Genomic DNA, 27,849 nt, shown 5'->3' with positions numbered 1-27,849 from the left:
AATTTATGTAAATTGTTATCGAAAGACTGCCAGGAGATTTATATATTTTTTTTATATGGCCATTTCCAGACAGAACGTCTTTTCAAGGTGGTTTTTGGGCAATGTTACCAGCAATTTTATTTTATTTCCAAAAACAAATGTTAAATTCTAGTATTATTTTTTTTTTTAAATAATATAATATTTTAAAAAAATATCAATCCGGAGCCATATTTCAAAACACCATTTAATCGTTATTAAAATAAAACCAGTTTGTTTTCTATTTACGATTAAAAAAATGGGGATCTAGATTGTTATTTTTAATAAATATTATATTTAAAAAAATTAATTCCAGAAGTTAACATTTTTTTTGGAAATAAAAAATTGATTGCTGGTAAGATTACCCAAAAACCTCTTTGGAAAAAACGTTGTTAGGAAATGGCCTATAAATGCTATATTCAGATTATATTAAACGCTAAATAATTTTAAGGATTTTTTACTTTTTACATTTTTTTAGTTGTTCACTTTTTAATTTTTCTTTTTAAATTCGATATATTTTTATTTATATTTTAAAAAAAATCTTTTATTATTTATCAATATATATTATTTTATTCAATCATATGTTAAAATATAAGGATATAATATTTATAAATTAGATTTAAACTTAATATAAATATACTTAATAAATTAATAATTATAAATTTTTTAAAAAAATTTTATGTATCAGAAATCGCTAATATAGAAAACAAAAAAATAAGTACATATCTTAATTAGGGAAGATAAAAAGAAAAAAAAGAGATGATTATAAACAATGAAAGAAAGGGGAAAGATTTAGATCATTCTGGCTGCTCAGGAAATAAACTCAGAAAACATGTAAAATTAAATTTTATCATCTGAAAATGTTTTTTTGGATAAAATATTAAATTAGCCTATTAAAAAATCGGCTCAAATCCAACCGTTTAACAGCATGTTAGTTTAATATTGACGAGTCTCAATTCATATCTGTAACTTTTCCTTCAAATTTTTTTTTGGCCTTTATATAATTTTTTAAAACTTGCTTTAAATACTTTACATGTTTTATTTATATTTAATATATGTATTTTTATTTTATTTTTAACCTATTTTTTCAAATATATAAAGTTATAGAAATAGTTTATAAAATATATATTTTAAACCCTAAATAAGCCTCCATATGATATAAATTTTTCAGCAATTATAAGGGGTTCTCCTTTGGATTATTGTAAAATAATAGGTATGGTTTGTATTAAAATTCCAATTTTGGTTATATTTTTATTTCCAAAATATAAAAAAAATAAATATCTACAAATGTAAATATAAAAATTAATATATTATAAAACCCCTTTAAATCAGATATAATATGATATTTGTTTGAATAATATTGAAAAAATATAATCTCTTAAAAATATTAAAGTAATAACATTTTATAAATAGTAAAAATAACCTTATCTCCAAATATGTTTCCATAGACTTATGATACCCCCCCCCCCCCCAATAAAAATAATATAACCACACCCAAATAATCTGTTATCCTTCCATCACCTGAACTAGATACGGACCTCAAGATCTAAAGTTTACAAAATATTAGACAAATTAAATATAGCAATAAATATTTTAAAAATTTATTCGATATCCTGAGAGAATTTTTAAATACAAATCTTGAATTATGGATAACAAATCATTCTCGTATATAAAAATTATTATTGAAAAATAATATGTAAAAAATAAATAAATAAATTACTAATTGACACAATAAAATAATTTAAATAATAGAATGTTCATGTGACATAATTTTGTCGAAATGCATCATAACTATATGACGGGGTAAATGGAGCAAAAACTTGAGGGCAATAAGACATGGCATTTCGTAAGATAATATCTCGTTCTTATCCAATCTGAAAGTATTTTCTAATTCCTAGATCATAAATAAACATATTTATTTATTTTTTTTATAAAAAGGAAAATTACAAATTTCCGCGATTTCTAAATTTTTAACTACGTTTTCCTTGGGGCCTTATAAGAACATAAATCCCGTAAAATATATCGCATATATTTTAAAATAATATAATATTCAAATAAAATTAGTTTGCACTTTTTTTGTTGAGATGTCATTTCCGGCTTCTGAGATTTTAAAATCAGTCCCATAGACTTTAAAGAAAGAAAGAAGTTTATCGGCCCTAGAATTAACCCAAACTCTTATTAATTGGCTTTTTAAACAAGGTATAAGAGATTGGCCGATATCCGGTATTAGCCAGATATACGTCATATCGGTCAGTTAATACCTTTTATATTTAGTGCAATACCAAATAATTTCTCAGATTTGTTTAAAAAACAATATTTTGTGAGAAAAAAAAGGTGAGATTAGGCATCATAGTCCAACATAATGGGAATCCTTCTAAACCACTTTTGAAAAAAATAAAATTGAGGGCCCGGAGTCAATTTTTTACCATTTTTGATCTTGATTTTAAAAAACCAGATTTGATCGACTTTTTTTTAAGTAAACCGATTTGATCAAATTTTTTTTTTTACGATTTATAGACTTGAAAACGCGAGTTTTTTTCCCAGCCACCCCGGTATAGGTCGTGTTTTATAAAAAAAAATTTAATCTATAATCCCACCTCGAGAAGTTCTTTAAGTTGTTCGCCTTTTATGTCGTGCATCTTGGAAGCAAATATTATGCATACGGAGCAACACATTTTGCGATTGTACTTATTGGTCCAACCCTCGGTCACCAATTGGTCGAAATAAGAAAACGCGTAGGCCAAAATTATAGGATCGAATTTGCACTTTTTTTAGTTGTAAGAAAATTAATAATCATATAGAATTTAACTATATAGTGTTGTCAACACATTATTTAGAACAATTTTTCATTTAAAAGAGCATTTAATTAAAAAAAATTATTTTACAATTATAAACTTATAATTTATTCACTATATATAAATCAATTAATTGTACAGCATAAAAGTAATCATCGTAAACCTTATCACTTTATTATGTAAAAATAAAGTTTTAAAATTGTTGTATGGGTTTGAAATGTTACTTTTTCTAGGTAAAACACTATATCTTAATAATTTTATTAGGAGGCCTTCCTTTGATCGCAAGATTTTAATCCTATTTTCGTCCTTTTTGTTATTAATTCGAATTTTTATGCAGAATGTTTATGCATTTATTTAATATATCAGATCGCTAACTTAAAACTGTTAAATGGACCAATCAGATGGACGAATTTACGATCAAATGACTTTACGATCATAGTTAGGCAAATCTACAAGCATTAAAGTCAGCTGTAATTTAATTGACTGTTGTAGAGGCCACGGTAAAGTATTAATGTTTTAACATTTCGTCTAAATGTGTTTCAAAGGCGAAAATTAAATGTATGTATACCTTTTTATTGCATTTTATGAACTAGGTCAGTATTAATACCATTGGTTCTGCTTATATTATTTTATTTTAGGATAGATAACTTTAAAAAAGAAATGTTCATTGCTATTTTAGCAGATTAAATATTATTCTTATTACTCTTTTTTTTTAAAGAAATTATAATTTACAATAAATATTGAACTTACATCGGTCAGGACGACTTTCTTCATTTCTCGCTTCAAGCTTTTTTTTTATTGAGAAAAAAGAAATGAAAATTGAAAATATGATTCAATAATAATAAACATTTTTAAGGTATTTATTTGGTACGAGATAGTGAAGAACGAAAAAGCGAAAACACTGAGAATATTACTTAGATAATCCTATAGAAAATCTCGAAAATAATAATAATAGATGCTAAGGAAGGTATTCCAATTTCCCCATATTAATAGCAATTTTTGAAATAAGTGCCGTCACGCAAATTTATTATTGATTATATTTTTTTATAAAATAATACTCATATTTGTTATTATTTATTGTTTTATATAAATAATAAAAAATGTATTATTTGTTTTTTTCGATAATAAAGGGTAAATAATAAGGGAAAAACAATATTCTCGTATCACAAAAATTGGTTCGTGAGAATATTTCACCACCAACCAACACCTATTGAGAATGAGAGGAAATAAGAAATATTCCCAGTTTTTCGCTTCTTTTTTATTTATTTTTATATTTCGCGTTTTCGACCACATACCAATAAATCATATTTTGTATCGTATCAATTTATTTATTTTTTACCTGATAAATTTAGTAAGGGTTATATTTATGGAGGGGAATTGTTTTTTGAATTCCTCGTTAATTTTCTTCTTCCATTCTTTTTCGAATTTGTTTGACGTTGAGAGAAAAGATGACGTGTTACCTGTTTGGGAATAAAAGCGCTCGTAGAGATCTTCGGAATAATTTAAAAGCTGTGAATCGGGAAAATGTTTATTTAGATCATTGAGTGGAATCAGTTCATAGTTGTTGCTCGCGATCACTTTGTAATAGTAAAAAGTAAAGATATTGTTATAAATCATTAAATAAAAAAATATTTTTAGGGGGAAGAAAAATGCTAATCTCCTCAAATCAAGTAGATTGGGAATTTCGGTAAGATGGACTCCAATTCATACTTTACTTCTAAATTTGCTTCATCTTGTCACGATTCAATACTAATGGATTATATATTACCCAATGCAGATCTAAGTCACGCAAAAAAAATAATTTAGATAACTGGACAAATTCAACTCGGGTTTTTAGCAATTCATTTTCAAAAATCCTTGGAGATGTTTTTTTTTGTTTTTTCAAATAAAAATATGTTATTCGCATTTTAATATATTTTGAATATAAGTTTTAATTAATTGTCAATTATTATTTATTTATAAATGATTTTATATGTTGTGATAATTCTAAAAAAAAAATTTTTGGTATAAAAATAACTCCATTAAAAATCATCTTAAATATCATGTTTTGAAAGATAACCCGTCATTCATGGTAAGCGTGTTCATTTTTATTAACTTCACCACGAAATCGCGTACACTGTGAATGCAGGGTAAGGGAGATGTAAAAAAATCTATATAATTAATTATGTCTTTGTTTATTAGTTGATTCGATATTCGTTTTAGTACTAAGAATATTCAGATTCAGTTTATACATAAATTCCAGTTTTTAAAAAAATATGAATTTCATGCTAGGTAAGATACGTGCCGATGCCCAGGACCAGGAGAATGGGGGATTAGAAGAATAAATGGCTTATCCGGGTAAACCTAAGACCTCTAAACGAGGAGGAAGAATTTATTAAAATGAATTTTACTATTGATAACATAAATGATACATTTTATTACACAGAAAAATGTTGAGTGTAATAAACTTTGCCTTCTGAGTTATTTTCCTCCAGGACATATCTTTTTTTTAAATTATTTTTACTTTAATTATAAAGTTTGATTTAAATGAAAAATAGTCATTTAATAAATTAAATGGATATTTTTTTAAAATTTTAATTTCAAAAAGAAAACATTTCCAACTCTTATAGAATTATTGAAATACAAATCGTGCATTCACCATTTTTTTTTGTTGAAAAATCATAAATAATAAAATAAGCATCAAATAAATTTAAACCCTATTATAAAATCTGGGACTTTGTGATGCAAGTCGTAAATGAAACTGAAGATGATAAAGAGTTATGAAGATAAGTCAAATTTTGATTTGGAATTCCTTTATTTTGCTCCTTTTAATCTGGGAGGGAACAAGAAGGGGGTAGAGTAGGAGAGACTAGGGATTAATTGTCATTGGCTTGGAATATAGAAGTCCCTGTAAGTGTGGAATGTCTAAAAAATTGGGCAGGCATGCTCAAAAAATTAGGTTAAATTGTCATTGGCCTAAGTGAGTAGATGTCCCTTTTAGTTGGCCAAAAGAATAAAAGTCGAGCAGGTTGGTTTAAAAAAAAAATTTGGGATTTGACAGTTGATTTTTTTTATCATTTAAATCAGCCTGGACTAAAAGAATATTTTTTTTAAATTAATCAACTTTATGTATATTTCATTAATATAAATAGTAGTTCAATATTATCTGAGATTAGGACAAAAGATGAATGATTTTAATTGATTTTGGGATAAGCTCAGGATTTAAATAAAAATTTGTCTAAACTCATATAAAAATAAATCAAAAAATTGATTCAAGCCAAAAACATTGAACCTGATAAATATGAAAGAACTATAAGATCTATATACTGACTCCTTTATTTCAAAAAATAAATATTTCATTTTTCCTCTTCTCAGCATTTTTTTTATATAAAATTTATATATTTTTTTTCCATATAATTTTTAACATATTCTTATTCATTTTTATTAAAATATATTTTATTTTAATATTGTATTTAATTTTTAATTTGAAATTATTTATGAAAATAAATGATTATTTAATTTTAAAAAAAATAAACATAAGAAAATTTTTTTGTTTTAATATAAATAATTTTTTACATCTATTAATATCTTTTTTTAGATATTGCATATAAATTTACAATTTTCATCCTTAGAATCTGACATCAAGGTATTATTGATAAAAAATATTTCATTTTTGAAGAATTTTTTTGGCGATAAAGCTAGGTTATAATGAGTCTCTTGTAATATATTGTGAAATGAGTTTGAGTTCAGTTTATTGTTGCAACTTGAATCAACCAAATCATTTTTATTAACATTGTTGATATAATAGGCATTGGTATTTAATTTAAGATCATCGATAGGAGCAATTTTATGTTCATTGCAAGAAACCAAAGAGAGTGTTTGCTTGTGCTTTGAATCAACTAAATTATTGCCTCCTTTATTTAAATCTAAATAACGCTCATATGATATTTCCTTTTGGATAAAATAATAAAGATTGTTATAATTAATTTAATACATTTTCATATAGCTCTCCTGCTTTGAAACGTAATAAGAACAAATTATCAGAAAATGACTCTTTACAAATTGAGATTATTTTCTTTCTATGGGTATTTTCTACATATTTCTGAATGTCAAATTTCTGCATAGAGGCCCTATAAAATTATTATTAAAATTATATTAAAAAAAATTATTACCTTTCATTAGTTTTGCTATTTGAGGATATGGCAAAATCTTGCTCTAAAACTTCTATTAAAAATTAAAGTCAATACATTATAATAACTTTTCAGGCTAGCTTTATTCCTAATAAAAAGAAATAATTAAGATAATAATTTTATTAAATTACCTAGTATTAGCAAAACTGTTTCTACTATTCTTATGGGTTGTGTGGGTTGGTATTTCCGAACTTGATATTCTTCTTAGGAAACTTAATGCTGCCATATGATGTCTTATAATATCGATTCTCCTCCACTCATCTAATTCCATTAATAAAAAATGAATGGGAAAATTGTTCAATGAAATGCTAAGCTTTGACCTAGTCAGAAATTCTTCTATATAGATCTCAACCAAATCAGGCTTGTTACTCGATCCTTTAAAAAAGATCAAATCCAGGTCATGATCTTTCAATAAAAAAGAATCGAAATTCAGGATAAACGTTTTTTTAAAGAAGGATCGTGATCACGATTCTTTTCTTTTTTAATTTCAGAAGGATATTTTGATCGATGCTAAATTAACTAATATAAATATAATAATCATAGTGTAAATTTATTGTAATTCAATAATATAATATAACAATTAGTATATATAATTAAAATTAGCCCTTAATAATAAAAATATTTCTGAGTAATTTATTAAAAACCCTCGTTTTTCATTAAGTACATGTTTAGCTATAGTAACAAGCGCTACAACAGGAGCGCTTAATGGCAAAGGTGTGTTATATTTAATAAATATTTTTTTTTATTTACATAAGTATAATTGAATCATCATATAGATTAAAAAAAATTATTAATGTAAAGCGCATTTTGTAAAGAATTTTTACCAATATCTATTTCATCCATATATTTATAGCATCCGCTTGTGATTGATCATGCACATTTTCCAAATGAACAATTAACTTTTCTTTTCCATTTTGTTATATAAATATAAGACCAATTTAGCTTAAATTTTGGGTGTATTATTGTTGCTATTACGTTACTGTCATCATACATTGAAAAAAATCTATATTAAGAAATGATAATTAATTTATTACTAAATAAGTGTTCATTTATATAAATCAGGTATAAGAAAAATCAGCCCTTTCAAATTTTCCAGTAAGATCTGGTCCCTTATTTGTATGGTTTTTATATTATAAATAATTAAATTTAATATTATATTTAGACTTAAAATAAATACGCATATTGTAATTTATTTTCAAAAAATATTAATCAAAATATTAGCATAAATTCAAAAAATTTATTAAACTTTTTATGCCTGCGCTAGCCCATTAAAATTTTACCACATATCAGAGATTTAGTAGGCCTGGCCTATTAAAAATATATTACTAAATTTGCCAAGATCATTGCAACTATTTAATAAATTTTGTAGATCTCTGATATCTATCAATATAAATATAGAATAATCGCATTAATATCTACCTTTTATCTTTACCTTTAAGGACACACTCTACAAGGCTGACAATACCATAAACAGCTAAATTTCCTTAATTATCTATTAGTATGGTAAGAACTGGGGTACTCTGGTCCATATTATCCTCACGTTTCAAGATCTTTAATGATGCTGTTAATTGTTCCATATCCTTATTATTTAAATTTTAGACATTTGAATAAAAATATCATTGTATTACTGATGCATATTCTTTGATAAACATTCCTTTTGCCTGAACAATGTAAATCCAATATTATCACAAACTTCTTCTACTTCTGAAAGCTTTTAAGAGAGCATCTTGTCAATTAATTTCATTGACTGGAAGCAGTATTCCCATTAGGTCTTGTTGGGAGTTATAAGATATTTTCCTAATCTCTCCAATAGAATATCAGCCATTTTAACAGACGTTTCTTAATTAAAGCAAAATATTTGACAAATGTTAATCTTGATATTTGTTTAAAAATGATATCATTTTCTGCCTTCTCCGCATCTGTGGTTGCAATAAGGTTCAGATTATACCAACAACTTTAATATTTTGGTAGGCTAATAGTAGGATAATTTGGGCCATCATTAAATATTAAATCAATTAAATTTATTAATTCCAAATTCTCATTATCTTTTTTATTTTCTCCAAAAACTCTAGAAAAATAAAAAATTTATTTTAAATATTTTTTCGTTAAATATAAATAAAAGGCCTTGACAAAGTTAGTGCCATTATCGGTCACCATCATTACCACCCTATTAGGAATCTTGTGGATATCCATAATTTCCTTAGCCAAAACATCATATGCTTGCTTTCCAATTATGAGCCTTAGTGTCATAGCTAATGATCTTCTCTTAAGGGTTAATGGGTCCAGCTTATGGGCATTAACTCCGATAAAAGCCCTTAAATAAAAATTAACATAAATATAATATACCTTCAATGACCACTCCAACAATCAGCAGTGGTGCATACATATAAGACTTCAGACAAATCTTTTATAAGATTTGTGGTCATATCTCTAAAGGCAATAGATATTTATTTGCCCAGTGTTTGAAGATACATAATTTTTTTAGTTGAAGAAAATGTCTTATCATTTTCTCAAATGAAGCAAACAGTGACAGTGGCTGGAAGGTTTCAATAATAAATTCCATTATAACCTTTTCAGCGGTTATTTTGTGATATTGCTGGCATGTTTAAATTATAAAAATTTTAATTTGTTTGTTTGATTTTGAAACCACGTTGGTTTTACTGAGATTTATTTATTTTAGAGAATTCATTTATGTATTTGGCAATGTCATTTTTGAATTCACTATGCATACTCTTTATAAAAAAAAATATAGTAAGTATTATTAAATATGTTGAGATTACGAACAAATAAAAAAAATTTAAAAGAAGGAATTAATTACTTCATGCCTTTTAAGGTTTGAACTACCGCCTTTGAAGAAGATATGGTCATGTCGCAGTCATGATGTAGTTATGTTTAATATAAAGTAAAATACTTAAGTAGGTTATGAAAAAATTAAAGATTTTCACTTATATCTGCAACATTAATAGTAGGTGTATTATCTTCTAAATCTATAATGGACATATTAAAACCTAGAATTAATTTATATTATATATAAATTAAATAAATAAAACTTTGCTGTAAATCTCGTAAATGTTCTCGATAAAATTTATGAAATACAAATAAGGCGGAGGTTGATAAGATATGATGTAGATAGAATTTTTTATTTTATTTATGATTTTTTTAAGCACAAGATCGAATATTAAACAAAATAATCTCGATCACGATTCTCAATTTAAAACAGGATCATAAATCCAAAATATTTAATAGGATCATAAATCCAAGAATTAAGAAACATAATAGGAATACATTCTATATTTATTTTATATTTTGTTAATAAAGAAAACAAATATTTTTATTTGATAATACCACCGATTTTCAAAGTTTTACTAAAAAGGGATCCTATACTGTCAATAAAATATTCTTTATACTAAAGGCTTCAACGAATTCTTAATTAATAGACTTAAGTCGTTATATTTCAATTTGTTTATAAGTTAAAAAATAAATTATGTTCGTTGTCGTATATAAATTGAAAACGTTTTCAAATATTATTAGCAATAAAGTCATGTGGCTTCAGTAACTAGTAAAATTGTCGGATTCCGTAATTTTTCTTTCTTTCTAGATAAAAGACTACCAATCCACTCAATCTCAGGCCTATAGCTTTTAGCAGTAGGCAAAGTCGTTTGAGGGTCCCATATTCCACGTGATCTTGCAAGAGTCATGAATAAGAAAATATTTTGAGAATATTTTATTAAACCCAAAAATTATAAAACACAAATTTATTTTATAGACTCTCATTCAATTTATAAAATATAAAACTATTGAGAATTCATAAGGAGTTAATTATGAATCTAAATTAGAGAGTTAAAAATATAAGATATCTGGTAAAATTATGCTTCCTTTTAAGAAATAATAAATGGCGCAAGTAAAAAATAAAATACAAATTGGCAAAATATTGGAGAAATTTATTATAAATTGTTTTTTTTAATGAGGTTTAATATATAAGGAAATAGAAAACTAATGGAAAAATCAATTACCATAGAGCTTGTAGAAAAAATAATCAAGCAAAATAAAGAAATAGTTAATTTTTTGAATTGAGATAACTTTAATTTAGAAAACAAAGAAATGGAGGATAAGATTAATCGTTTAGATTATGCTGAATATAGAAGAAAAAATAAAAAATAAAATAATGAAAGCCTTGAAGGTATGTATTTCAAGAGAAAGGTTAAATTATAATTGAACTTGTTGATAACATATTCAAGAATGAATAAATATTTTATATTTTTTAAAAGTTACTGGGATACTAAAGACTTAAGAAGAGAGAAAAATAATGATTGGATTTGATTTTTAATTACTGTAAGATTAGTTACAAGTGTTGTAAAATTGGTTTAAAAAGGTATGAGAATTTTAAAAAAAGTTTAGAAGAATAAGTGGAGGTTTAAAAAGGTTATAATGAAAAAAATGTGCGCCAGGGATATAAATTTCAGTTGTTTTGCAAAACGAGAGTGCGCGTCCAAAGAATCATAAGGTATAATAAAATAAATGTGCAATGCCACAAAGAGAATTTAGAATTAAGAGATTAGATATAAATTTATCATGAGAATCTTTAAATAGATAAAGGACGATTACGGGCAAATGGTTCAATGAAGATATGGGCCTAGGCTACATTGAGGATAAAGGTATTGTAAAATTTAATTTAATATAATTATATTATTTATTTTAGTATATTTAGCCTATGTATTATAAATGTAAGGTTTGATTTAAGAGGAAAATTTTTTTGAGATTACCAGAAAAGTTTTACCCTTAAATAATAAGTAGAATTGAATGAGATTATCTTTAGACAGATCAATGTTGGGAAAAAGAAACAACACAATCGATATCTAGGCTAGAAGAAAAGAAAAAACAAGTCAACAAGAGATCATTATTGTTACAAGGAATTATTAGCTAATAAGAGATGTGGTTATGGTTATTACATGAATTCGTTAGTCGTTTACTTGTCAAAGAGTTAGTAAGAAACAAGCAACAGAGGCTATGATACGTTAGGAATTTCAAGCTGGTATTAAGAAGAAACAAAAATTGGAAAGTGAATCAATCTGTAATCATTTACAAGCAGTAGTAAGTTAAGAACACAAGGGATATCCGTAGAATTTATTTTCTTTCTTTCTTAATTTTTTTTGGGCTTCTATTGCAGCCACTGCACTTTTAAATAATCAACATACACCATTATGTAAAGAAAAGGGGTAAATAATTTTTTAGTTTTTAATAAATTATATTATAACATATATTAAAGCTATACGGGAACACGTTCGAGCGCGACCCAAATTTTAGACCCAGCCAAAATAACGATAGGAAATTTTCGATTAGATTTGGCGGATACGATTAGACATGCCCGGATAGACATAATCGGTTCCGATTTCGGGTTCTAATATTTTTTATAAGTCGGTTTTATAAATGGGATATATATGCTAATTTTTATTTATCTTATTTTGATTGGTTATTTTATTTTTTTTAAATGTTATTTTAAAAAAATCCTTGACTGATATACGATATTAATATTACCAAATTAAAAATTCATATAGGCGATTATTGTAAAAAATGACGTGAATGTATATTTAAGAAATTGTTTTCGTTTGCCGCATTATACCCAGAAATGTCTATGGCGTGTAGATGGCATCTTTTTAAATTCTTCACTACATCCCAGAAATGGAGGCAATTTTTATATTCTTTACAAGATTTTAACCTATAGAATATTTATATTTAAACCAAAAAAAATTTTTATATATGCATAATCCTATAATCGTTATAATATTTATGAAATTTGTAAGCATATTGAAAATTCTAATAAACAATGTAAATTCTAAGGCTAGTAATAGAATTTTCTTCCAAAATTTTCCTTTTTCTAATTTTATATATAAATGAAAGCAATTTTTTTTTAAATTACTAAAAATTAATAATTTCTTAAAATTAAATGTAACAGAATGAAACGAATGTAAGTTCTATATAATATTTTTTGTAAAAATTTATTTAATGTTTTGGAGGATCTAATAGAAATATCATTTTATCATGACATATATTTAACTTAGAACTTCCATCGGTGGCAATATGTCTTCGATAAGAGATAACATGTACCTAAGACAGAAATTAGCCATTCCTGACCTATCCAAAATTGATAGCATACCTGCGTCATTCGTGAATTCTATCAAAAAAACTAGCTATAGATTGGTAATTTATTTTATATATTTTTAATATTTCATAATTTCAAAAAAAAAATTAATATGTAGCTTTTTTTAGGTCACATTTTGTCTTATTTCAAAAAATAAAGTGTCAACTTTTAGATAAGAAAAGTAATTAAGTTATTTATAAAAGTTCGAAGTGTTTGGAAATAGGCTTCATGTGACCAAAGCGCTATAATACTGAATTGTCGAGGTTTCACATATAAAAAAAGAACTACTAAAAAGTTAATGTATCTTGCATTAGATAAATAATGAATACTAAGCCGGGGGAGAGCGCAAAAATGGCTCGATAACCCGAGAGATACCAAAATTAAGGAGATATACTGAGAACGATATCGAGGTATTTCTGCGTTTACTATAAAGGTGCTTTAGTGCCTGCCAAAATATTATAAAATTACACGTTATAATATCTAATTATTTACATAGTGGTAACGAAAGGTCTCAATGACTCCTAAAAGTGGGGGTTTCCCGAAGGCAACGGAGCTTGAAAACTAGAGGGAAGAGTCTGTTAATTAAAATATTTTACTATTCTTTTTCCGTGGGTTGAGAAAATACCATATACAATCCTAAGCATTTAATTTTTAATAAAAAAAAAATTTTTTTATTTTCAAATATATTGATTGATATACACGTAATAAACACTATACTTTAAGTTATTAAATGTTTACTTGATATATTAAAATAAAAAATATAAGCTCTTAGAAGATATGGAAGTGGATTATTGAAAAAAAATTTTGCACTAAAAAGGATTATTACTTATAAAATAAAAATTGGACAGGGTATTGCCCACTTGTTTACCACCTCTAGATGGATCTAGTAATCTAAAATGTTAAAAGTGGACAAAAGTGAAAATTGTGAAATTTTAAATGATAAGATTTCTGGATGGGAAACACCTTAAATTATAAGCTTTCTCGTATGGGAAATCCACTGTATAACTTCGGAAAAACGATATAAGAACTCGAACATTCTATTAATAAACGATTTACTTTTGAGATCTAATAAAAGTAAATAAATTTTTTACCGGATTACCTACAGGATAAAAATGTATTCTAATTTAAGAAAATGTAAAACTTGAAATTGTGACGAATATCACTCATGTTTATTTATTATATCTTATGCAAGACCTATTTTACAACAAATTTTCTATTAATGTTAATAATCATTTTTTTTCAAAATGTTCACGTGATAAGAAAAGAGAGCTTCATATGTTAAACAGGAATTGGGCACCCGAAAAAAACGCGTTCAGCAGAAGCTGAAGATGGGATTGTCGTTTCATATTTAGTGAATATGAATTTTATTTCAGAAAATTTATTTTAAATTCAATTTTTTTATTTGTCATGAAATTTTTTGATACAAAATTTATTTTTTGTCCTGAAGTTTCTTCAGTTCTGAGTGGTTCCATCGATTTCTTTAAATATGATATGTTATTTTTTTTTAACCATTTCAAATCACAGTTGACGTAGACACTAGACAGAAATGAATGTATTATGTAAGGAGCAGTTGACAGATTCTTTGAAATTTTACCTATGAAATAAGTTATGTTTAAATTAAAATTTTAACTTTAACAATAACAAACGTGTTAGTCAAAAAATATTTAGGTTTATAATAGTCACTGCCTTATCAAATTGGTATTTTATTTATTTTTGATTGGGATTGATATTGCTAGTCTTGTTAAAAATCTCAATTTGTGTCGATTTTAAAAAAGGACACGATAAAAATTTTAGCCAAAATAATATTAAGTAAGCCTAGAGATTTAGAAAATAGACGTCCAAACTTTTCTGACATTTATGAGGATCTCCATGCTTACATAACATTATTTTGGCTTAAATCATAATCGGGTTCTTTTTTAAAAATCCACTCATATTTTAAAGGGGCTGATTTTTGGAATTCGCTCTGCGATAAGAGCGCCACTTAATTGTTTCTGGGTTCGAATTCGAATCCAATAAAGATCATTTTTTTTTCTGAAGCAAACTTGGTGGTTTTGTCCTTGGGGAGATGATAGATACTAGATCGGTCTCGACCCCGTGATTCCGTAAATATATATATATTAAAAAATAAGTGAATCTTATTGAATTTTAATAAACTTTGATCGATGTTTAGCAGGTTGTTAATTTGAAAAATTGTTATTATGTTGACTCGGCAGTATCTATCATTAACCAAAAATATATATTCACGTTCAAAATTCATCTTATGCGGTTTAAAAATAAAGAATATTTTTAAAAAAATTAAAAACTATTTAAAAAAAAAAATCAAACCGAAACGAAACACGAAGTCAAGAAAGTTATATTTTTATAATTTCAAAATCAAAGAAATCACATTTAGAAAACAAAAAATATATTCAAAAACACAAATTTTTTTGTAGGGCTTTCCCAGCCCTTAGGCTAGGAAAAAGCATCGATAAGTTATTTTGGTTCAATTAAAATGATAGATGAGGTAATAATAAATATCACCAATTTGTTTCGGAGAAATATTATATTTGACGTAGAAAAATCTTGTCATTTCAAAGAATTAATTAGCCCTTTAAAATGATTTTATTTTAAAAGTTATTTATTATTCATTGACGTAAATTGAATAGCCGAAGGGGAAAATTGAGTGCAATTTGATTAATTTTTTTCTTTATTGCGATGAATGATTGATTTTTGAATATAATTGTATCACCCTAATTCAAATTTACGAAAAGAATTTTTATTATAGTAAATGATTGTTCAATTTTTTTAAAAAAAGGAACAGTTTTATTGCATTGTCATTACATTTTAAAATAATATTTTAAAAAAAAGTCAAAACATAAAAAATTGATATCTTCTCGACTCTCCTGGACTTTAAGTTGATTTTGTAATAAACCAACAAAGTCTTGCAAACCGGGCCATAAGCTCGGTACCTATACCAGGCCCGAAACAGAATACGAGTTTGGTCTTTACAGCCCCTGGCAGCGCCTAAAATTGCGAACCCCGATACCAAACCAAATTGGCCATTTTAAATTTTTATCGCATTAGAATTTAAAATTTCATTGATTTTATATTATGATTTTAATACACAAAAAAAACACTAGATTATATATTCACACAGTGTATAACTTATGTTAATTAATTTTGGGGAGTGTTATTTGAAAATAACCATTATTCAAAAATAACCATTATTCAAAAATGTGACCTCCATAAATCCAATATCCCACCCGGTAAGTGAATCGATTTCGTACGTAAACGCATGAGCGAGTTTATGACTAACGGCTCGGTTTGGGCCCATATTTTAAAACGGCTAAATCGATATTTTAGCCAGAAAAATATTGCCAATGCCTCGAGATTTTGTTAATGGATGTATAAACCTTTGCGGATCTATGACCAAAATCTTACATAATATTTTTCTGGACAAAATATTGAGATAGCCGTTTTTAAAAATCAGCTCAAAAAACAAACAGACACTATTTATAACTGGCATGCTCTCTCCTTGAATGCACAACTCCTTACTAACTCTCCTTTCGTTTCAGTTCCAATCATGCAACAATACAGTGGTGGAATTTTCTTATTAATTCAGGGTAGTTATCGTTAGTTTAATATTCATTTAAAGCGGTCTCAGCATCTTGGCTTGGGGGGGGGGGGTGATTAGGAAGATTCTGGCCCATGCCTTTTTCCTTTATTATAATCCAACGTTTTGAATGGAGAGGGGATCCAACTATAATTTTTAAAATTAAATTTTAAAAAATTATCGATTCTATAGTGACAGAGTTCTTGTGTGTCGTTAAAATGTTACAAAAAGAATATTTCCTAAAAAAAATAATTATAATTTATTATTTTGATATGACAAAATAATAATTTTTTTAAAATAGTCAAAATCATCTTAAAAAAGTCACAAGCACATATGATATAATATATGTATATTAATATATTTTTTTATATTGTAATATTTTTATTCTTCTATTACGTATCCATTTCCATGATTTTGCGAAATTTTCGGAATTAAAAAAATTCCCAAGATATTAAAATTTTATCCGTTATAGTTATATTCAGCTGAGAATGATTCTTTAATTAATCTTCGTTATTCCCCATTTGCTGATCTCTAAAAAATAATCCTATAAAACAAATAAGATTTTTAAAAAAATAAATAAAAATATTTAAATGTCACGATAAAAAGTAATATAACAATTATTGATTTTGGAAATTTTTTTAATAAAATGAAATAGAAAAAATATATTATTAATTTTTTACAAAAAGAAAATGTTAAATAAATATAATTATTTTTCGGGTTCTTAAATTAATTAATCCTCTCCATTCCGTAAAACTGTGATTTTTTTTTAAAATCAAATTAATTGTGATTTGATTCGATATAATTTATAGGACATTCATTGTGGTTGACTCTTAATAATCATTTTATTCCTTATTCACTGCGTCGTTATGATGCTAAAACATGATCATCCAACTCACAATAAACATCATAGTAGTAACATCGTCAATAAATTCATTAAACATGGACAAAACTCGAACCATGGGATCGATAAAAAGGTACAAATCCTTTTCATATTTTGCTATATATAAATCAAAGGAATCACGGATAGAAATACCCTAGACAAAAGTACCCCGGGCGGACAAAAACACACCCGTCCTAAATATTCCCAATTTTAGAAATTTTCTAAAATGCTTAAAAATGAATCATTTTAAAAAATGTTTCCCTATAATCAGATTTTTTGAAAATTATAATATTTCTGTCCGGCGTCAACTTGCCCTTGGGTATTTTTCTCCACCTTTATTTTTGTCCGTAGTAATTTTCAGGCTCTTTTTATCAAGGAAATTTATGTCAGTGATTCGTTTAATCTCAAAATCATTGATTATATCCTTTTTTTTAAAAAAAAATCTTCGATATATAATATAGTTTAGCGGGCACTATTATGTGAGGTTTTCCCCATAATTTTATTGGAGGTCTTTTAGGTCCACTTATTGTAGGCTTACAGAGTTCTAGATTTTTATAAAAAATAATATTAATGCTTTTTTAAAAAAAATAATTTTGAATTATAGCCCTTATTTTAAAAATTTATTTCAATATTTTTTTTATAATGATATATTATATTGTATTTACACTTTGGAGAGAGGGGGTATAGGAAGGAATTTTTTTATTAGTTTAAAATGATATTTACGAAAACAGGCAAATGATAGGGGAAGGGAATCCCCCCCCCCCTTTATTGTTGCGCCCCTTGTCCTTTTTTTATGGAAGATGAGGATTCATAAAAAATCATTTCCTTGGATGATTTTTAAAATTTAAAATCTCGATTTTATAGGGAATGTATTCTCAGCATCAGAACAATTTGGCCTTTAACGTTTTGAATTATCAGAGATCTGCAGAGAGCTACCATTTGCATGTCCCGGCCTCCAGATTTTTTTTTTAAAAATATACTATATACATTTTAAATTTTTATAGTTAATAATGGCGATTTAAAATATTTGGTTTTAATATATACAGCCCAGCCCGGGTATATTTTAAAAAATTTCGAGGCCGGATAGGCCCATTTAAAAAAATTAAAATACGGCCCGCGCCATCTACCTGGGGGGGGGGCAGGGTGCTTAGGGCCGGGCCTGCTAGTCTCTGATTTATATATACGATTTTTTTTTATGCAAATTGAAAAAATTACACAAAAGGGTTCATTGAAATTGTAAAAAAAAATTTTTTAAATCACCCTCGTGGATGATTTAAATTGAGAGACCCCAAATCCTCGCATCTTTATATCTATAATATTAGATTAATACTTCTCTTTTTAATGTATAATTATTGGCCATGATCGTGACAGTCACACCTACTTATCGAAATAATATATAAATTGATTTGATCATATAATAATTTACCGCCTAAAAGCCTAACCTTAAAACCATTATTCAAATTTGATATTTGGCCCTAATTCTCGTTGGCGCTAAAAATAAATAAATAATTAAAACAGATAAGTGTTATAATAAATTTTAAAGTATTACAAGATAGGAAGAAGAACTATTTTGCCGTTAATTTATATTTTTTATTCGATCGTATTATATTTTTTTTAAAACTCTTCTTATCACGATCGCGCACTTTTGTCACATTTGTTTTAACCAGTCACACAAAGTTAAAAACTGCCGCTCCGAAAAACGGTTATAAGATGATACAGTTCCCTTTATAGTCAATGGCTCCGAGTCCCCCAGATGACTAAAATATAAAACGATTTAATTATGATTATGTATGTTGACTAAGAGTGCCCCCCCCCCATCACCCAAGTTACCCCGTCCCCAGGAAGATTTAGATGACTATCTCAGAGGGGCTAATGGAACGTCATGAGCTCGGGTTATATTGTATTGTGTAAAGCAAAGTGTATCATGTTTCGAAAGATATATTTTTTAAAATTATTGTTATGAATAAATAAGCAGGATTAATTAATTGAAAACGATATATTTTATTTAGAAATTTTTTTTTAACAAAGAAAAAATTTATGATTTGGAAAAAAAAAACAATTATCATCATCGAACTTAATATAAATGTAAAATAGTTACATCCTATTTTAAAATTTTTATTTATTTTGTGGATTAAAAAGAATCATAAAAATTTGATATTTTATTTTTTTTAAAAAAAATATATATGTAGTGGGAAATTAAATGCAAATGCAACATATAAAATCAGTCAACTTGAAATTATCTATTTGAAATTTGATAAATAATTATTTATTTATTTGATTTTTAAATCACAAAACAAAAAAAAAATAACAAAAAAAATTAATTTTCCAATTTTTATTTTATATAAAAGTCAAAGTTTCACACAAACAAGACAACCACGTTTTTCTTAAAAAAATATATATTCTATTAAAAATTCATTCATAATAAAATATTATTATGAATTTTTTTTTGTTTGTTGATTTGATTTTGATTGGATTCGCAACAAAAAAAATTTAACGAACAAAATAAATGGATCAATAAATTATTATATTTATGTAACATTGTAAGTAATATATATTTTTTTTTTATCAGATACCAACATAAATACTTAGGCCCAGTTGCCCGATTTCCTTCCTCCCACCCCTCATTATTTTATCTGCTCGGTTCAGTGGATATGATTATTTTGCCTCCCGGAGTTTTGAACAATTTTGACACAATTTGCAAAATGTGACTGTCCTACTTACCTTTTTAGCCATAAAAAGGAGTTTCTAAATTTTGATTACATTTCTTTTTTTGAATAAAATATTAAAAACTTTTCCCGCAGCGTTAGGAAGGCAGCAAATTTACATTACGGCGCCAGTAATAGTTGCGATTAAAAACAAATCTAAGACCCTCCAATGAGAAGCAAATGGATGTTAAATGATTTTCCAACTGGTTGGTTGATAATCCGGTTCTGCAAAATATTGTGAAATCGGTATTATCTAAAAATACTACGGTAGGGATAATTTATGACCGAACCCAAACCTTCACAAATAATTATAAAATTTAAGTAATTTTTTTTACAAATCTAAGATGGCCCCCAATATATTTGAAGCGACGAAATCTATACTAAATGAATTTTTTACAAATTTTTTTACAAATCTAAAATGGCTTCCAGTATATCTGAAGTGATAAAAACCTAACATGGCCCCCAATATATTGAAGCGATATAATCTATATTGAATGATTTTTTTTACAAATAAAATACGCCAATATATTTGAAGCGATGAAATCTATTATTTTTTACAAATCTAAAATGACTGCCAATATATTTGAATATTTTTATCATGGCGGCCAATATACTTGAAGCCATAAATTTATAAAATAATTTTTTTTTTAATTAAGAATCACAATAATATTACATAAGAACTGATTATATTTTTTAAAAAATATTAGAAAAAAATTTAGATAAAAGAATTTTTATAGAATATAGTATTTAAATAATTTAAATATAACATGATATGGAAAAAATATTGTAAAAATATGTAAAAATATATAAAAATTATTCTAATAATCACATCTCTTAAAAATCATTATATTAGTGATTCTACAATAGCAAAATATCACTACGTAAGTGATTCTACAATGAGCAGTTATTTCATCCTATGCTAGTCCTAATTTTTATATTTGTTCACATGGCCGACCCCCCCCCCCTTCCTATAAGATTGAGCGACCCCTTTAATCAGACTCTTTGAGATGAAAAATATGTTAAGCCTATAAATTTTTATATTACGAGCCTATCTCGTAAAAACAAAATTAACCAAGCATATTTTGGCAGATTAAATTTATTATAACATTTATTAGTTAAATATTCAAAGGTCTGGGATGAGTCGCGATCGGGAAAATATTATTTATTAGAAATAAATATTCGCTTACCTCAATAAGAAGGGTAGGGGGTGCTATTGAGGTTTATTTGGGATTTTGTATATTTTCCATTTGGATAGATACTGCCAAATTTGATTATAATACATAGCTAAAATAAAATCGTGATTTTTGGAAAGCGTTAATGGCCTATTCGATAAGAGTGTGGCTTGCCCAACTCATAGTTCTATCCAGTAAGGATTATAATATCTGACCACAACAGCTTGTCAATGCTAATCAGTTATCGTCAATCAAATGATGGTCACAGTTGGGATCATTTTGAATTTTATAACCTTACAAATCAACGAATCTTGTTATTAAGCAATTGTGTCTGATCTGTAGATACTCATGATATCAATAAATTTTGAAACCATCTTTTATCATTACGATGCAAACATATTTCCTTTATTCGAGATCTTTCTTGTGAATCAGTATAGGCTGCTAGAGCGCATATTAGCGTTAACAATTCCATAAAAATTATTTCTCCATTTTAAGTTATAAAAGCGTTTACTATGAGGGAGAAATTAAGAATATATTAATTAATAATAAATAATTTAAAAATATAAAGTAGATAATAAAATTGCGAATAAAAATTTTATTTGGGATATCTTATAAATATAAGGAATGAAATATATTTAATAAGGAACTTGAAAAGCAATTAGTTAATTAGGTCGTTCAATTTAAAAAAAAATGCCACTCATTATAGTGTCTCATTTTGTCAAATTCGAAAAAAATTAATAATAGTGATTTTTTTATAAAATTATATCTCCAATAAATCTAACGCATTAGTAACACCAATTAGATGTTTAAAAAATTATGCAGTTTCCGTATTATTATAAAATTTTGTATCAAATTCATTTTTTCAAAAAAAAACATTAAAAATATTTCACCTTGAAAGATATGAACCCTTAAAACTCGGATGTACTGGACTAGGCTAGTTATTAGAATGAAATGTTTTTGATTTGTATATATTATAAGTTAATCATGAGATTGGTTGCTAATCTACTTACATTATTATATCAGGATGTGGTAATGAATACCACCTTTATATTAAAATAAACAAAATTTAGTTTTATTTGTGCAAAGAAATTAAATTTATCATAAAAATATATATAATTATACCTTATATATTTCATGTACTAATCAGAATAACATCTTTATTCTGATAATTATGTTATTTACTATATGATTTTTTTTCTATTAAGATCTAATTTTGAACAAAATTGACTTTTTATGGCTTCTTTAAGTATACTTATTTTAAAAAAAAAAGACTAACCTGTTCTTACTTAAAACAAGCCAAATTAAGGTGCCCTTGTTCAAATACTTTTTAGGTACTAAAAAGCAATTAAGTAACCAAATTAAGTCGACCTAGGACACAGCCCGGCCTTTTTTTCTTTATTTTTTTTTAATCTTAAGCCAAATTTTAGTATATATGCTTTATATTTATAACCTTTACTCATTCTAGGAAGATAAAAAAAACGAACTTCATTGTTAAATAACTCTATACGAGTGGATATCGTTTCTTCCACATCTAAATGAACATATTATCATTTTTTATACAAATGTCATATTTATTATACCATTTTGGATATAATGATAAATGAATTACAAAAAAAAGAGATATTATTATAAAAATTGATATTCATTTCATTCCGCTTCAGATTTTTTTTCTTAAAATTCTATCATAATTAAATCCTTTTTTTATACATTATAATTTAGATCTTAGATGACCTTATTGAAGTATATCTGCTAAAAATTATTAAGTTTCTTTCTTTCTTTTCCTTTCTTTCTTTCTTTCTTTCTTTCTTTTCTTTCTTTCTTTTCTTTTCTCTTTCTTTCTTTCTTTTCTTAGTGAACGAAATATTAGAAATTCTATTTTCATTGTTTATAGTTTAATTTCTTCTGCATCGCGAATAACATTTTTCGCGACAAAACCTCTAAAAAAATAGCATATGTACAATCAACGATTGCCAGAAACGAATTGATTTTTTTTTGTCAATTAATATTTGTACGAATTTTATTATTTATGAATATGCTTGCTATGCATGACCAGTTGGAATCACCTAAAATGATTTCCCGGAATTTTTTTTTTAAAAAAATTTCGAAAATATCTTTTCCCTAAAAATAATTGCCTTTTTCGGGGAAATTATTTTACGCTTACCGTTTTTTTAGACGTTAATAAACTTATGGTACTCGAAAAAAACAAATATTGTTTAATTTTTATTATATGTAAATTTTTTTTAATATTAAAATAAATTTAAAACAGCATTTTTAATAGAAAATTTAACGTGGCCCTAAAATTATTTTTTTATTGGACACAGTTTTAAACAAATAATTCCTGATATAAAGAGATTAGAAGTCAATAAAAAAAGAAAATATTGTTTATATATTTTCGTTCTAAATAACATTTAAAAAAATTGAGACATCACCTCTTTACCCCTCTAAAATAAAAGATTTATGTTAGAGATCTGCAAAGTTAGGCCCGGCCCGTACCCGGCACGAGTCCGGCCAGGCCCAAACGGATTTCGGGCCGGGCTCGGGCCTAATTCTATTTAAAATAATCGGGTTCGGGCCGGGTATAATATTTTTTAAAAATATCGGACCGGGTCAGGTCGGACCTTGGAAATTTTATTAAATATATCTAAATTTATCAATTTTATATTGAATTTTTTATGTAAATAAAATTTTTTAATTTATTGAAACTAAACGCTATATAACATATGTCTTTTATTTTAAGTAATTATAAAAATTAATTTCTATATTTAAATAAATTCGGGCCTGGCCGGGCCGGTAAATTTTTTTAAAATAAATTTCGGGTTCGGACCGGGCCGGCAAAACTTTTTTAAAAAAAATTTCGGGCAGATCACTATTAAGTGAAGCCCCTGGCGAGAATAACTTAATCTGATTGAAAAAAAAAACTTTCTTTCTAATTTTAAGATATCAATGACGTTTCACATTGATGGTTATGTCATCCCTAGAAAGTCGCAAAAGGTTACGGAGTGTCACTTTACGTATTTTTATATATCTAAAAAGTATTATATATACCATAAAGAAAAATAAGAACGAACTCATGGTATCCTTTTCTTTTTAACGATCGATATTCCATAATTATCAATATCAGATAGGAAGGACGATATCGTATTTCTTTTTAGTCATTCATAATTAAGTTTTTTTTAAAAAAATATATTATATTGATGGAAAATATATCATAAATATCATGTTATTTCATTATTAATATTCTCATATTTATAAATTATATAAAAAGTAAAATTGTAAAGTGTTTGATTTTTTTTTCCATTATAAAAAGTATTGGGTTAACGAGTTATTAAAAAATAAAAAATTATAAAAAATTATTATTTTTGGTTTTTTTAAAAAAAAAAAATTCATTTACAAATATTTTATATAAATAAATATATATTTTCCCAATATTTTCACTTCCTTTTATGTAATTATTTGTAATTGAAATTTGTCTCGAACACTATAAATTTTCTTTAAAAAAAAATGGGAAATTTATATAAACCAAAACAAGTGTGTATTCACACGATATACGCTACATATCGTTTTCTATATCATAAACAAATTTTTTCCCCTATTATATGAATGCACAATTACAAACGTTGATATTGACGGGGCTAAAACTCGTCTTAATTTTGAATGAAGTATTCTATTCTAAAAAGCTGTTAGGACACTCTTTTTTTGGTTTGTGTTGTTATTATTATAGATATAGAGTTGTTAAATCACTTTTTTTGGAGCCAATTTCTAAGATGGCGCGACAGAGCCAAGTTTCTAAAACATTGACTTGAACCCCTCCAATTTGAATCTCCTATCTACTGAGTCGATTTTTTTTAAGGATAAAAACTTAGATATGGCCAAAGTTAGATGATTTTAACAGCACGGAATGATAGATTTTCTCTAGTAAGGTGAAGATACCGTTTTGAAATATGCGTAGAGGTACACATATGCTAATTCTTTTTAGCTTAAAAATGACACAATTATTTAGAATTCTATAAAGAAAAAAGGATGCAGATTCTCTTAACGGCATGCCTTTTTTTAATGGAGCGTTAATGTCACGTTTATGTATGTCCTCCCATTATTTTATTTTTGGACATTTTTGTAAGACCTTTATTATTGAACGGGATTCGATATTATCTAATATATCATTATTCCAATATACACAAGATGTTGCATAATTTGAAGTAGAAAAAAAATTCATTTGTGAAATGTTATAATTTACTATTATATTTATAGAGGGGACTTTTTGGTTGTATAATATAATTTATTCAAAATCTTTTTCTTTATGTTTCTGCATATCATCATTAACAAATGTTATTTCCATTTAATGTTAACATCCCCCCTCTCCATTCTCCTTCGTTTACTTTCTACCACCAAAGCCCCCACATTTTCCAATCGATTCACATGTGATTTTAACCAGTTCATGTACAAAGGACCACATCCAAATGTATCTTTAACATCTGCAATCCTTAAACCTTTCCATATTTAATAATCTCAAATGTGTTTCTTTACTTTGTAAATCCGCCGGCCCTGTTTTATGGGCTGGGTCCTGCAGATCTCCGATATCTCTCTTCTTCACCTACACATACCATTTGTCAAAATTAAATTAAAATTCTCTCTAAAAAATATATATGTATTAATTTTTTATAATAATCTTCCATATTGAGGTTTGTTGAAAATACCTTTTTCAAAAGTGTTTCATCAATTTGTCAGTGCTCCATTCGCCATAACGATGGTTTTTTGAATACGAATAGTTAGTTTTTTTTTATTTTGATTAGTTTAGGTCGGGGAGAAGGGGAGTGGAGGGGGGTCATATGGCAAGTATTCCTAATTTTCGCCATTATTGGTTTTTAGGGTAAAATAATAACATGGCAATAATATCTATATCATTCATTCACGATAATAAAGAAACTCTTAGATGTTTATCTATTATAGTTTGGAGTGCCAATACTACTAAAATATGTTTTAGGTATATCCCTACAAGACCTCCCTAATTTTGCCCTTACCCAAAACCCGGGTCAAAATTTTTAAAGCCCATATACGGCCAGATATTTTTATTTATTTTTATGCCCAGCCGGGGCTAGATAAAACATTTCTATTTAGTTAAAATAAAATAAACATCACCAATTGTAAGATTTCTTTTTTTAAATTGCCGGCTCATTCCGGTATATTTTGTCCCAGGCCAAGTCCCATTCGATCCACTTGCTGATCTCTACCGAGAAGAAAAGATTTTCTACCCTTCTTAAATCTTACTGACTCCCTTAGATTAAATACGTGTATACAAATAAAAATATAACTTTCTTAAACCTTAAATATTATATCCTTATTTTTTATTTTTGATAATATAATAATATACAGATTTATTCTACGATAACTTTTCCCCTCTCCGCAAATTTTATATTTATAAGTTTCCATTTCCTTGCAATTTTTTTATTTTTCCTTGAGATTTTTCTTTCCGTTGTTTTTTTTTAAATATTTTTGTAAAGATTTTTTTCATAGTTCTTTTTTTGTTCAATATTTTTATTATTTGTATTTATTTTATAAATTTTGAAATACCGAAGAAACTAATTGGAAAGCAGTTTAAAAAAAAATTACGATTTGAAAAAATACGATAGCTTATTTGAGAAAGAAAGGTTTTAGTGACTAGAATATTAAATAAAAAATTTATAAAAAAATTTAACAATAACTTTATTTTAATTTTTTGATCTGAATTTTTTCGCGAACAAAATTAAACTTAAATTCTCCAGAATATTAAAAAGTATAATACGACTAATTTTTTTTATTATTCTGACCTGGGATTACACTTGTGTCGATTTTGCAGCTACGTCTACCCTCTCATTTTCCGCCACCGAAAAGCAGAAGTCCTTATAAAAAACAAATATGCTGACCTCACAAACACTGTTTATTATTAATCTCCTTAGGTATGTTCGGAAATGGGCCCTTAATATCATAGGCAAAAAAAGGGAGACAGATTATAGGCGACCCCGAAGGAGTCCACCTTCTTCAGCAGATTTCTAAATGTCCAATTTCCTAAGCATACAATCCCCTCTAGATTGATATATACCTTTTTTTTAATAGTTATTTTTAATTATTTTATATATACATTTTTATTAAATCATGTTAGCGTCAATGTGTTTTTTCAGCAATGTACTATTTTTTCAACTTTAAATCATTATTTGACCGCGTTTTTTTGAAATTAAAAATCTGATTTTATCGGAAATGTGTTCCATCATGTTTGGAATACCTATCCTATGATGTTGTTAAACGGCTCTCAATATTTTCGCCAGATAAATATTGACTAAGCCTCGAAATTTCGATACTATATGTCTAGACCTTTGCTTCTCCATGAACAAAATTTTCAGGCTTGCGT

The 27,849-nt window shown here is 26.4% G+C and overlaps 2 protein-coding genes across 2 annotated transcripts in view; one reads left to right on the top strand and one right to left on the bottom strand.

Moving 5' to 3' along the window:
- Positions 1-1,568: 1,568 nt before the first annotated feature.
- On the bottom strand, positions 1,569-7,252 carry LOC135928338 (uncharacterized). The gene is made up of 9 exons (XM_065464783.1): positions 7,111-7,252; positions 7,048-7,067; positions 6,962-7,004; positions 6,784-6,919; positions 6,407-6,740; positions 4,150-4,387; positions 3,561-3,597; positions 2,613-2,780; positions 1,569-1,909 (listed from the first exon to the last, which is right to left on the bottom strand). Exons 1-9 carry the CDS (start codon positions 7,248-7,250, stop codon positions 1,757-1,759), a joined length of 1,269 nt encoding a protein of 422 aa, XP_065320855.1. The 5' UTR covers positions 7,251-7,252; the 3' UTR covers positions 1,569-1,756.
- Positions 7,253-17,561: 10,309 nt separating this feature from the next.
- Positions 17,562-27,849, top strand: part of LOC135928959 (MAP/microtubule affinity-regulating kinase 3-like) — a 33,563-nt gene continuing 23,275 nt past the window's right edge. Inside the window, exon 1 of the mRNA XM_065465417.1 lies at positions 17,562-17,684. Coding sequence (XP_065321489.1) covers positions 17,577-17,684 — 108 coding nt within the window. The 5' untranslated portion in view covers positions 17,562-17,576. The remainder of the gene's footprint in view (positions 17,685-27,849) is intronic.

Source organism: Gordionus sp. m RMFG-2023, chromosome 4 (assembly GCF_954871325.1).
Source record: "Gordionus sp. m RMFG-2023 chromosome 4, tfGorSpeb1-WG-v2, whole genome shotgun sequence".
Classification (NCBI taxonomy): Eukaryota; Metazoa; Nematomorpha; class Gordioida; order Chordodea; family Parachordodidae; genus Gordionus; species Gordionus sp. m RMFG-2023.
Note: the sequence above shows the minus strand (reverse complement) of the source record. Positions and strands in the feature narration are given on the sequence as shown.